The following is a 13,262-nucleotide window of genomic DNA, read 5'->3' on the forward strand; positions in this document are numbered from 1 at the left end:
GAATACTATCATACATATAGCATCGCTAATTAATACAGCTAGAACCGTAGCGCCCGACGGGTATCGTCGCGGGCGGTGGACACCCAAAGATAAGGAACGATCACAGGATCATAGCTCCAGTGAGATCCCTGAAGAACCTGCCAGGTATTGTCGAACCTGCCCTCCAACGCAACCATGTAGCGACGGACGTGCTCGTCCTCCTCGCTGACACGGTGACGTACCACCTCCGCGGTGTTCGGAAGCCTCGGCACCATCACTGGCCCACGCGACCGCCACCAAACAAGGATCAGGTCAACAACAGGCCGCCTCCTCACCAACCTACGTCCCCCAGAAGGTAGCACCTCCCAATACCAGCCCGGCGGAGCCCAGTCCCGAACATGGCCCTGATCAAGCAGGCCTCCACCGCCGAGTCGACGACGACGAGGATGGGATAGGCATCGCCGACGTCGATGCGGGAACTACGTACTTCTACATATAGTTAAATAAAGTAGCTTTATTAATTAAATCAACTATCTAGTTCAACTACTAAGTACTTACTAAAAACAAAGTAGCACTTACTATATTGTACTTACTAAAAATAAACTAGTATTTTTCTAACTAACTAATATTTTTCTAACTAATTATATTACCAAAAAATATAAATAAAATAGTAATTATATTTTTCTAACTAGCTAGTTCAATTATAGTACTTACTAACACAATCTAAATATCAACAAAAAAAATCTATTAACAATAATATCACCAAACATACTATGAACAAATTAATAGAAAAAAAATCTATTAACAGAAAAAAAATCTAACACAATATGAACAAATTAATTAAACCAAAAAAAATCTATTAACAGAAAAAATCTAACACAATATGAACAAATTAATTACACCAAAAAAATCTATTAACAGGAAAAAAATCTAACACAATATGAACAAATTAATTACACCAAAAAATCTATTAACAGAAAAAATCTATAAACTACAAAAAAATCTAAATTAACATACTATGAACTACATATCTAAATTACTACACATCTAATATAACAAAAAAAAATCTATAAACTACAAAAAAATCTAACAAAAATCATAAAACATTGCTCACGGCGAGGTCGACGGCGAAGGCGAGGTGCGGCACGGGGCGGCGACGGCGTCGGGGGCGGTGACGTCGGGGCGGCAGGGCGGGGCGGGGCGGCGACGGCGTCGGGGCGGGGCGGGACGTCGACGGCGTCGGGGCAGGGCGGGTCGGCGATGGCGTCGGGGCGGGGCGGCGACGATGTCAGCGACGGGGCGGCGACGGCGAGGTGGCTGCAGGCGACGGCGTCGGGAGATCGATAGGAGGAGGAGAGATCGAAGTGGGGATGCGGTTCTGAAATTTTCCTTATATAGCAAAGCCTTTAGTCCCGGTTGGTGGCACTAACCGGGACTAATGACCCCCTTTAGTCCCGGTTGGTACCACCAACCGGGACCAAAGGCCTCTTTTCAGCAGCCCAAAGGGCGGGAAGCAGAGGGCTTTGGTCCCGGTTGGTGCCACCAACCGGGACTAAAGGGTAGGCATTGGTCCCGGATGGAGCCACGAACCGGGACCAATGGTCGTGTGCTGGCACGGTGCGGCACGAAAGTTTAGTCCCACCTCGCTAGCTGAGAGGGGCGCGCAGTGGTTTATAAGCCCCACTGCCGCACCCCTCTCGAGCTCCTCTCCACTGCAGGCTTACATGCCTACTTACTACCGCGTTGCCTGATGGGCCTACTGGACCACCTACGGGCCTGAATCCTGACCCATGGTGGGTTTCTAGTCGTATTCAGGCCGTGGGGGCCCAGTAGGAGGCACTTTTTTTTCTCTTTACTTATTGTTGCTATTTTTATTTTTTTTCCAGATTTTTTGTTTTGTTTTCTGCATTATTTATTTTGTTTTATTTTTTTGCTTTAATTTTTAATTCTTTTTGCTTTTAGTTTTACAACAATTTTAAACTTTCTGTTAGTGCCATTAGTTCTCAAATTTGAAAACACTTTTTTTTTGTTTTGTTTCGTGCTTTATTTATTTTATTTTGTTTCTACTTACAACAAAATACTTATTGTTGCTATTTTTATTTTTTCCCTAGATTTTTTGTTTTGTTTTCTGCATTATTTATTTTCTTTTGTTTTTTTGCTTTATTTTTTAATTCTTTTTGCTTTTAGTTTTAGAAAAATTATAAACTTTCTGTTAGTGCCATTAGTTTTCAAATTTGAATACACTTTTTTCGTTTTCTTTTTTGCTTTATTTATTTTTTTTCCAGTTTTTTGGTTTTGTTTTCTGCATTATTTATTTTCTTTTGTTTTCTGCATTAAAGCATTTCAAATGAACTCTGAAAAAGTTGAAAGTTGAAAGTTGGCATGGTATCACGAGGGCCGAACCATAAGACTAAAGAGGGGCATTTGTCCCGTTTGTAGCCACCAACTAGTACCAATGGACCCGTCTAATTACTTATCTACGGTGGTTTCACTAGTGAGGTTTTTTTAGTCCCACCTCGCCAAGCGAGAGGCATTCGCAGCTGTTTATAAGCCCTGAGTGCAGAGATGATGAAGAAGAGGCTCAATGCTCACCTGCACGTTGGTTCGCTTCAAGCCTTGAGGAGTAGGGTAAACTGCACGGAGCTATATGCAGTGTAGTTTACACTACCCCGAAAGGCTTGAAGCGAATTAACTAGCATTGCGCCTCTTTTTTATTTTTAATGACTTATTACCACAAAGAAATAAATAGAAAAAAAATGTAGCAGAAAAGAAAAAAAAACTATATAAAAAACTACTCAGAAATAAATAGAAGAAAAAATAGTTGTGATTAACTTTACTAAAATCTTTTTTATTTTTAATGACTTATTACAACTCAGAAATAAATAGAAAAAATAAATATAGCAGAAAAGAAAAAAAACTATATAAAAACTACACAGAAATGAGAATAGATGCGCTCATAGAGAAAATTCAACCTAAATTCATAATAAATTTCTACTAACTTCAAAAAAATCCAGTATGAATTTAGGTCAAATTTCCTGTATAAGGGCATCTATTTTCATTTCGAGACGAGCTAAATAAGGCAGAGAGGGAGGGGCTTATAAATCGGTGTGAGCCCCCTTCGGTTGACGAGGTGGGACTAAACTCTGGCCGCAATGAGGACCAACATTTTAGTCCCGGTTGGTGGTATGAACAGGGACTAAAGGGAAACCTTTGGTCCCGGTTCGTGGTTCCAACCGGGACCAATGGTGGTGGCCCAGGAGCAAGGCACACTGGTACCGGTTCGTCCCACCAACCGAGACCAAAAGGTCCAGACGAACCGGGACCAATGGTCCACGTGGCCCGCCGGCCCCCGGGGCTCACGAACCGGGTCCAATGCCCCATTGGTCCTGGTTCTGGATTGAACCGGGACTAATGGACTAACCCGGCCTGGACCAATACCCTTTTTCTACTAGTGGTGGCAAATGGCTGAGAGTGCGTCAAGTGGCACTGATCGTTGCAAGGCTTTCAAAGAAGCGCTTGTTAATTAGTTGCTTTGACTAATAGGCTTTTTACCCACAGGATACATGGGTAATGGATACCATTGCCATCCCTACACGAAGCCATATAATGGAGCAGAGAAAATAGATTACGAGACCGGCCTGGCCCAATTAATCTGTCCAGCCTGGCCCATACAAGGCAGCCCTACGTTCAACAAGGGAGGAAGCAGAGTGTGTGCGGAGGAGATCGCCGCCGCCGCCGCCGCCGCGTTGGCGACGTCGCCGGTCACCGCGAACTCTCCTTGTGGTACGTACGCTCCATGAACTTTTATCCCCTCCTCCCTAGCTAGTACCCTGGATTAGTATATCAACCCAACCAAGGGACAAAGGAGCAACCGCGTATCAAATTGTTCCCGTAATTCTACATCACATTGAGTTGGGCAAGCCGTTGCAGTTGCAGAGAGATGCCTCCAACCGAAGCATCTGCATACGCAATAGCACTACAACGCAATGTGCCCAGCATGTTTAAGAGATTCTATAACCTAATAAAATGCGTTTTGTTACAACTGAAGTTATTTACCCAAAATCACCACATTATGAGTTAGGGTAACAGATCGGTACCACATTTGAGGCAGGACACTGATGCTCATATTTGATCGAGAAAACAGCGAAACTGACAAGTTAGGCCCATCTGTCGGGCTGATGTGGCGTGCTTGTATGAACAATATGCTGAGTTGGAGGGGTGTCCCACATGTCAGCCTCATATCTTTCTTCCCTTATTTTCTTCTTCTTCCTCATCATCTTTATCTCTCTCTCCCCATCCTATCCCACCAGGGTCGCCATCGCCGACGACCCGAGGCCCTCGTGCACCGGCTCGTCGAGGAGCTCCGTCTAGGCCACCGTAGGCCAAGGCAGCCCGCCGCCCACCTTATCCTCCCGAAGCTCTGCAGACGGCGTCGCCCCAAGCTGCTCCGCCAGTCGCCGCACGAGCCCACGGCCGCCGCACAGACCACCCCTCGTCTAGCCGTTTCTTCGGTCGTGCGCCGCCAATGCGTTTGCCGCGCGCCTCCACAACCGCAGAACAACACCATGGCTCCGGTCGAGCTATATTCCCTGCTGCGATTGCATCTGCGCGTGCGTGCCATGGCCGACGACCTTGGACGGGAGCGGGACTGGCGGCTGCAGAATCTCGCCGGTGCGTCTGGATGCGTGCGTCACTCATGGTGGCTAGGCGTACGGGCTATAGGGCGAGGCGGTCAGTGGCTAGCTCGAGCAGGGGCTCGCCTGCCATGGAGCTCTCGGCTCGCACGGACGCAGATGACTCGGGCATCCATGCCGACGGGAGCAACATCGGCCTTCGAGGACTCACGCCCCCCCCCCCCCCCCACCCCCACTACCACCATGGTGCTCGCCGTTGAATCGCCGGTGCCTCTCGTCGCTGGAGTCCGGCTGCCCACAAGCTGCTCCATGTAATGCCCCATAGAAAGGCAGATAGGCAGAAGATGATCATGTAGTCACTGACATACGGGGTCCGCATATCATTTCCCAACTCAGCTATTTACTATTTTTTTGTGCTTGGTCTTTGCCACGTCAGCCTGACCGGTGGGTCCGACATGTCGGTTTTGCTATTTTCTCGACCAAATCTGAGCATCAGTGCTCCGCGTTACATGGGCACAATTTTGGTGGTTTTTTGTGCCCTGCCTCCAATGTGATACTAATCTGTTACCCTAGCCCGTAATGTGGTGGTTTTGGGTAAATAACTCTTACAACTGAATCAATGACAACAATATGGACAAGATGCTCTCAGACGCTTCCATGTCCAGAGAGCGCTAACAAAACCAAGGAGAAACAGAGAGTACTAGTAAACAAACGAAATATGGGCCTGAATGTATAACTGCTGGTGCGTTTGAGGGAATTAGGCCCAGCAGTTGCCGCATGATCTGATCAGGGAGCAGAGGAGCTCAGAGATCACCAGCAGCTACTGAACTTGAAGAGCATCTTGTCATCTTGAATAGCATCTGATCGAATCTTCCACTTCTTCCCCCGGCTGAATGCATGTACAGAGGACTGTTAGTCCATTTTAACAGCAAATATATATGTATTCACAGGCTGACAACAAGATAAGTAAATATATATGTACGAGTTATGAGTGTGATCTCAGTTCCCGCTTCAGTTGCCCCATGGAGTTGTCAAGGCACCGCGATCTTCCAATTTCAAACTTCAGAACATTCAGTATCCTTGGAAAAATACTGGATGGTTGTGATATTTTTTCACTTCCGCTGCAGAGGCTCGTACATATCAAGATCATAGTTTCAAATAGCGCGGTAAGCCTCTTAGCGGCGAACCTTTTTTAAACGCTATAGCATGCTATATCGGAGCTATAGCGTGCTATTTATAATGTTTATTCATTTGTTTGGACCAATGTCTTTTAGCGCAAGACCTTTTGTAAATGCTATAGCGTGCTATTTAAAATAATGATCAAGATACCTGAAATTTGAACAATGCTCCTAATCTGAACCAACACTAATTTCTCCCTCACACATACAGTGAAATGAAATGTGCAAGGATTAGGGGTTACCTTCCTACACTGCGTCGATCAGCTAGCATCTTCATCATCAGAAGCGCAAGAGAGCAAATCGTCATCTTCTATACCGACACCTCCTATGTCATGGTCTTTGCTGTAGAGATAGAAATGGGAGAGGTGAATTTTGATGAGTCTATATCAAACATCTAAGTTGATAACTGATACTACTTGAATAGAAGAGAAAATAAGAAATTAGTTGACCTGAGGTTCTTCGCCTGCAATGAGCTCTTCCCGTCAAGTTAGATCCATGTCATAGTAAGAATCGATTGCGACCTTGTTGAGGGAATCAGGGATCATAACTGGGGCCATCAGAAGCAACCAAACTTGAATAGCGTCTTGTGATATAACCTATTGGATCTTCTCCTTCTTCCCACAGCTGAAAGTAAGTGTTCGCAGGCGGACAACAATATCAGAAATGCAAGTATATGTAGACCATGCAGCAATATCAGAAATGCAAGTATATGTAGACCATGTACCATAGTGTTCTGCTAAGTTTAGTAAGAGAAGAAGACTTCTTCATTTTATAAATACAAAACATGAGAGTTCTGACAGAACCCAGTTTTATAATAGTACTAATTGTATTATCTGTACTACAGTTAATAATATGAGTGCTTATAGAAGGATTTCTTTCCGGGAACTGAAAAGAAAATACAGAGAGCAGAAGGTGATCTGCACACAAGACATGGATGTGATAACTTATATTTCTACAAATCAAGCAAATGGTGCGAGAAGTTAGATGTAAAGAAGCGAACAGAGGGGTACCAGCGAAAGTGACGATCAGACAGCAAGGACAGATGATCAGCTAGCATCTTCGTCCTCAGAAATGCAAGAGAGGAAATCGTCATCTCCTTTGTCATGGTCTTGGCTGTTAGAGACAAAATGAGAGAGAGATATTGTGATCGGTGTATATCGAACATCTCAGTTGATAACTGATGCTATTTTTAAATAAAAGAGAAGAAGAAATTTGTTGACCTGAGGTTCGTCACCTGTGAGGAGCTTTCTCCAACTGCTGCAGGCTCAGGATAAAGGGATGGTTCACTATCAGTAGATGGTTCCTCCTCTGCTTCTGCATCATCAGATCCTTGGACGACGTCCCCCAAGTCATGCTCGCTGTGGTCTTTGTTTAGTTGCAGCACAGGATGGTTGGGGTGTACGTCCACTTCAGCTTGCAGCGCACCAAGCTTCGCCACTCTGCCTCTGTAATCAAGTGAAATCTCCTTGAGCTTTGGCAGGTGGTTGATACCAATAATCCCTGACGTCAACTCGACATAACTGAATTCTATCCTTTCCATTTGGGGCAATGCACCCTTCTGGAATATTAACTCCCTCAGGTCATACAGACGATCAATACTAAGTTGCCTGAGATTTAGAAATCCTTCTGCTCTGAACACTAGCTTCTTCCCATCATGAGCACAATTATGTAAACCGAGGAGCATGAGCTTCGGCAGCTTTTCTAGCCCTTCCGTGAGTTGATTTTCCTTTAGGTAGCTCCACCCCAAGTGAATGTTCACCAAATGCTTCAGACTTCCAACCCACTCGGGCATCTTCCCTCCAAGTTCTCCAGCCAACGTTAACTTCTTTAGCAGGGAAGGAGGGGAGGAAACATTATGCAACCACTCGAGTGATCCATCAAGGTCAACATCCAGACTAAGAGAGCGCAGGGAAGAGAGCTTCTCTATGGAAGCACTGAGATAAAGTATCTTGAGGTTTTGCTGGGGAAACCTTCCTTTACCTACCACACTCAGTTTCCTTAGCTGAATAAGCTCCCCCAACTCTTTGACTGCTTTCTTGCTGGTTTGTTTGATGTCAACCGCCTCAAGTATCTGTAGCTCCTTTAATTTACAGATTCCTCTTGGAACCCCTACACCATTTGCCTCGGACCACCGGCTAGAGTATGCCATACGTAGGCCAGCGTGCATCAGACAGTCAAAAAAGCTGTCTGAAGCCCGTTTGCTACAGCGAAGGCTGCGGAGACTATGGAGTTCACTGATCTCAGTTGGTAGTGCTGCTATATAACTGTTTCTAATGTCCAAGTTCTGTAGTCCTCGTAATTTCCTTATAGACTTTGGAAGTGAACATATATTTGAAGGTCCATTAAAATCTACATATTTCAAATGGCACAACAACCCAATGTTGTCGATATCTTTTTGTCTAATTCTAAACCGTGTATTATTTAGATCCAAGGTTCTAAGCATCCTCATGTTTGTTGAACACACTGAATGTGAGGGCTCCATGGTTGTTCCTTCAAACAATGTTAATGAACGAACATGGCTCCAATCCATGACAATACTTTGGCACTGGCTATCATGGTATGCTACATGACGGAAGTTCCCATCTACTACACCGGTCTCACTATCTCCTGCATGGTGCACAAAGCTTTCATCTCTAGCAATCGAGACTATGACATCACGAATGATGTCATGGACCCGACAACTCTTAACGACTCCTTCTATGTTTACTCTTGACGGTTGAATCATGCTTCGGTTGATTAGCTCGGTGAAATAATGTATTCCAACATCCTCAATATTCACTCCACCTTTAGGTCGAACAAACCCCTCTGCTATCCATCTATCGACCAAACGTCTTCTCTTTATTTCAAAATCCTCAGGAAAGATGCTCAAGTATAAAAAGCATGATTTAAGATGGGATGGCAAGTGGTTGTAACTCAGCGTAACCATCCTCCGCATTCCTTCAAGGCTTGGGTTACTCTCAAGCTCTGTTGGGATTTGCTTATATATGCTTTCCCACATTTCTACCACTTTGGTACAAAGCATGCCTCCTATGGTGAGTATAGCTAGCGGTAAACAACCACACTTTTTTACTATTTTATAAACCATGATCCTCATGTTCTCATCATTATCTATGTCGTTGTGCGATCTCCCTGTCTTTCTGAGTAGCAGATTTGTGGCTTCTTCTATGTGTAGGGGCTTAAGGTGGTAAATAAGCGACTCAAAAGTACACTCCCGAGCTAGGCCAATGTCGCGTGTTGTTACTATTATCCGACTGCCTTTGATGTTAGTACTAGGAATAGCAATATCTTTTATCAACCTCCACGCATCGATGGACCACAAGTCATCAAGAACAATAAAGTACCTCTTATCCTGTAGCATTACCTTGAGGTAGCTGGTCAGATCATCTACTTGCACTATCTTCCCCTCAAGTTCCTTCAACCGTCGTTTCAATTCTTCAATTCCAAAAAGTTGAGTGATCATATCTTTGAGCATCTCTATCTTGGAAAACGTCTGCGAGACTGTGATCCAAGCACGGGAAGGAAAATTATTGAAAATAGCTTCCTTGCTTTCATATGTCTTTCTTGCAAGAGTAGTCTTTCCTAAACCACCCATGCCAACAACAAATACCACCTTGGCAACACCATCTTTAGTGTTGACATCCAACAACTTAATCAACTCCCCCTTAGGCTTGGAAAAGCCAACAAGCTCTGCTTCATCAATGTTGCTAGCCGAGAGATTGCGAAGATCTTCCATGTGGGAATTTACTTCATCAATGTCACCAGACACATCTGTTCTTATCAAGTTGTAGCGTGTGTTCCTGATGCTTACTTCTTCAACTCTTATTTTCAGATCACGAATTTGTATGGCTATCCGATGGCGATCTTTGAGCTTCATGAGTCGACGTAAGAAGCTTTGGCTTCCCACGTGCACCATGAACTCAGTGGGGCAATCTTCAATATTGTATGAAAGATCCCTTACTTGTTTTGCCCACACCTTTAGTAACACATCTTTCTTCTTTATTGTTTCAGCTACCTCGAGGAATGCTTGCATCGTCTCGAGCTCATCTTTGATGAACCTATGAAAGCAATGTTAGAAGGAAAATGAGAGCTAGCCTAACTCATGTCATTCGACAACTAATGCAGAGTGGAGCAGTGAATCTCCGAGTTCACTCATATCAAGGTAGCTAACATGGCTGTTTAGTCATTAATTTCGACCAATTGGCCTGGAATGTTTTTGAGCGCAAGATATCACTATTGGTAAAATAAAATAAAATAGATGATATCTTGATTGACGTGAACAAAATAAGAACCATATAGAGTCGATGCAAATTAACACATACTCCCACTAGTAGAAAAACGACTTTTAGTCCCGGTTCGTAAGGACCTTTAGTCCCGGTTCTGGAACCGGCACTAAAGGGTGGGAACTAAAGGTACCCCCCCCTTTAGTCCCGGTTCAACACGAACCGGGGCCAAAGCCCCACCACATGGCACGAGCCCGCGCCATGGTCTGGGGGGCCTTTAGTACCAGTTGGTAACACCAACCGGGACTAAAGAATGTTTTTTGATTTTTTTGGAAAAAAATATTAATTTTTTGAATTTCAATTTTCTGAATTATTTGACGATTTAGTCTCTAATGACCCCTCATAATTGCTGAAGTGTACACCACTCATTCCAAATCGTCTAACTTCCCGGCCGGTCACCCATCCTCTCACTATTCCAGTTTGAGCACGCTTAACTTTCGAGTTCTATTCCCCTAGTTTCCAAGTCAGCACTTGTTGTTTTTCTGACAATAGTAAGTTGTCAATCCTATTAACCCTCGGGAGTTTAGCTTGAGTATGAAGTCACAAGTTTCATTGTTTGAATTTTAAAATATTATTTTAAAATACAATAATTATTTAGTAACACTAATATTTCTTGAATAAGTAGTTTGACCATAGTTTGACCATAGTGTGACCAAAGTTTACCAGATTTGACCAAAATTAAAGAAAATTGAAATAATTATTTAGTAACACTAATATTCTAGAAATAATTATTTAGTAACACTAATATTTCTTGAATAAGTAGTTTGACCAGATTTAACCAAAATTTCAAAAAACTGAAATTTGAGCATAATCTTTTTTCCTTTAAAAATTTGAGGATTCTAAAAATTTGCAAGCGGATTTTCGTGCTGAACATTTTGATATATTATATGTTTTTTTTGACATCGTATGCAAAAGATATAGTTGTTTTACTTTTTCATAACACTTTTTTGCAAAACATGTCAAAAATTATATTTCTAAATTTCCCTAACTACTAGATGTAATAACATAACTACATCTTGAAGGATTTTAATTTTTGAAGTCTTTATCATTTTCTTTTGTTTATTTTTTTCAAAACTGAAAACGCGATACCCGGGGGGGGGGGGGGGGGGTAGAGTTTGGACCCTTTAGTCCCGATTTGTGTCTCCAACCGGGACTATAGGTTAGGCCTTTACTCCCGGTTTGTGTCACAAACCGGGACTAAAGGGGCTCGTGGGGCCCCGGCCTGACGCCAGCCTATCACCACCCCTTTAGTACCGGTTCGTGGCACGAACCGGTACTGAAGGTTCAACACGAACTGGGACTAATGTATAGCCGTTCGAACCGGGACTAATGGTAACATTAGTACCGGGCCAAAATCAAACCGGGACTAATGTGTCTCACGTAAGGTCGTTTTTCTACTAGTGTCCCTTTCTTCTATAATGTAGTGCGTATAGCTTTCTCTGAAAGTCAAACTTCGTCAACTTTGACCAAGTTTGTAGGAAATATTATCAAGATCTACAAAACCAAATATATATATAGTATGAAAATATGCCTCATGATCTATCTAATGATATGTGTCTGATATTCTAAACGTACATATTCTCCTCTATAATCTTAGTCAAAGTTTACATAGTTTGACTTTTCAAAAAAATATACGCACTATATAATGAAACGGAGGGAGAACTACATACCAGATATCCTTTCTGACGCCGAGGAGGAGGCCCACCTCGGCGGCGGCGGCAGAGGTGGCCACGGTGATGGCGCCTCTCAGCATTAACCTAGCCATGCTAACCACCGTCTCCCCCATCTCCAACCGCCTGCGACCCTCTAACAACAGAGTTGAAAGTTCACGATGGCTGGCTGTGTTGAGGACTTCCACTTAAGTACGTAGGTTGCAGCCCCGCGGTACTCTTTCTGTTTCTTTTATAGAGCGTACAGCCTGCCTCCACTAAATTTATGTAGGCGATTAAAGCGATGTCGAATGTGGCCTTCAGTAGCTACTACAGTAGCATATACTACCAAATAGCCAAAGCATAACAGCTAGGAGATGATGGAGGGCACGAGAGCTGTGAGGTGGCCAAGGCCTCGGATACGATGTTGGCCCTGCTCGACCTTCTTGTCCTGGCCAACAACTACGTCATCCTCCTCTACCTTGACGAAAGGAAACTCCCATAACATTGCTATGTCCGCACATCCTGTGCGCATCATTGAAGTCACTGTCGCAGATGGGGTCTGCACAGAGAGAGAGAGAGAGAGAGAACGAGGCAGAGCGATTGGATAAGAGTCCGGAAAATAGCACTCCCTCCTCTGTCATAGTGTAAGATCTTTTTTGACATTACAAGAAAAAGGGTTTCCCCCGCTTTGTATTACAAAGAAACCATCCGATACAATCCACGATAGGTGCTGGGGCGAAAGCAGCACAAGCACGCCCAAAAGAAAAGAAAAAGAAACAAATGCCGACAATGGCAGGTTGACGAAACAAAGATGGCCAGCAACCGCTGCACCCACCGGAGAAATACCACCGCGCTCCTAGCACTCCGATGCGTCGCGTACCGAGCAGCACCTTCAGGAAGGAATGCGACGACGACGACGCTGCTGCCCAGACAAGTCCAAGGGTTTCCCCCGGTACGCAGAGGGCAGTGGGGAAGGGGCAGATCCGACGCCCTTCAGGAAGGTCCGGCGGCGCCCGCAGGCGTCACCACGTCGGTGATGGACAAGCCACCAGGGATTTCTCCCAACCCAAACAACCACCACCACCCCGGACGATCGGAAGCGCTCCACCAGAACTGCCGCCCACCAACATGTGCTACCACAGTCACTGAACCATCAACGCCGTCTCGCTGAGCCACCGACACGAGACCTGGAGGAGGGACGAGGGGCCAACGGGCTCGGGGGAAGCCGCAACTCAGCCGATGGGAGGGGACTACCACCACCGCCGACGCGGAGCCGACCGGACGTGACGACAGGAGCTTACCAGGCCCGCACAGGCCCGGCCGGACCCCAGAGATCCGGACAACCCCTGCCGCCACGCTGCAGCACCTCGGCCGACGAAGCCGCCACCACCCGCATCCCTCGACGCTGCGCCACCACCGCCAGGGAGCCACGCCGCCGCACGCCGGAATGCCGGCCCGCCCCAACCCAGCTGGAGCCCAGAAGAGCCCAAATCTGGGCGGAGCGAAGGCCGGCGGCTAGCCGCACCGCCGCGCGCCCCG

At 45.2% G+C, this 13,262-nt stretch overlaps 1 protein-coding gene across 1 annotated transcript; it reads right to left on the reverse strand.

The window, feature by feature from the left end:
* Positions 1-6,651: 6,651 nt before the first annotated feature.
* LOC123088393 (disease resistance protein RPM1-like) lies at positions 6,652-11,857 on the reverse strand. The gene is made up of 3 exons (XM_044510591.1): positions 11,742-11,857; positions 7,012-9,846; positions 6,652-6,676 (listed from the first exon to the last, which is right to left on the reverse strand). The coding sequence occupies exons 1-3, from the start codon at positions 11,855-11,857 to the stop codon at positions 6,652-6,654; spliced, it is 2,976 nt and encodes a 991-aa protein (XP_044366526.1).
* Positions 11,858-13,262: the final 1,405 nt, after the last annotated feature.

Source organism: Triticum aestivum, chromosome 4A (assembly GCF_018294505.1).
Source record: "Triticum aestivum cultivar Chinese Spring chromosome 4A, IWGSC CS RefSeq v2.1, whole genome shotgun sequence".
Taxonomy (NCBI): Eukaryota; Viridiplantae; Streptophyta; class Magnoliopsida; order Poales; family Poaceae; genus Triticum; species Triticum aestivum.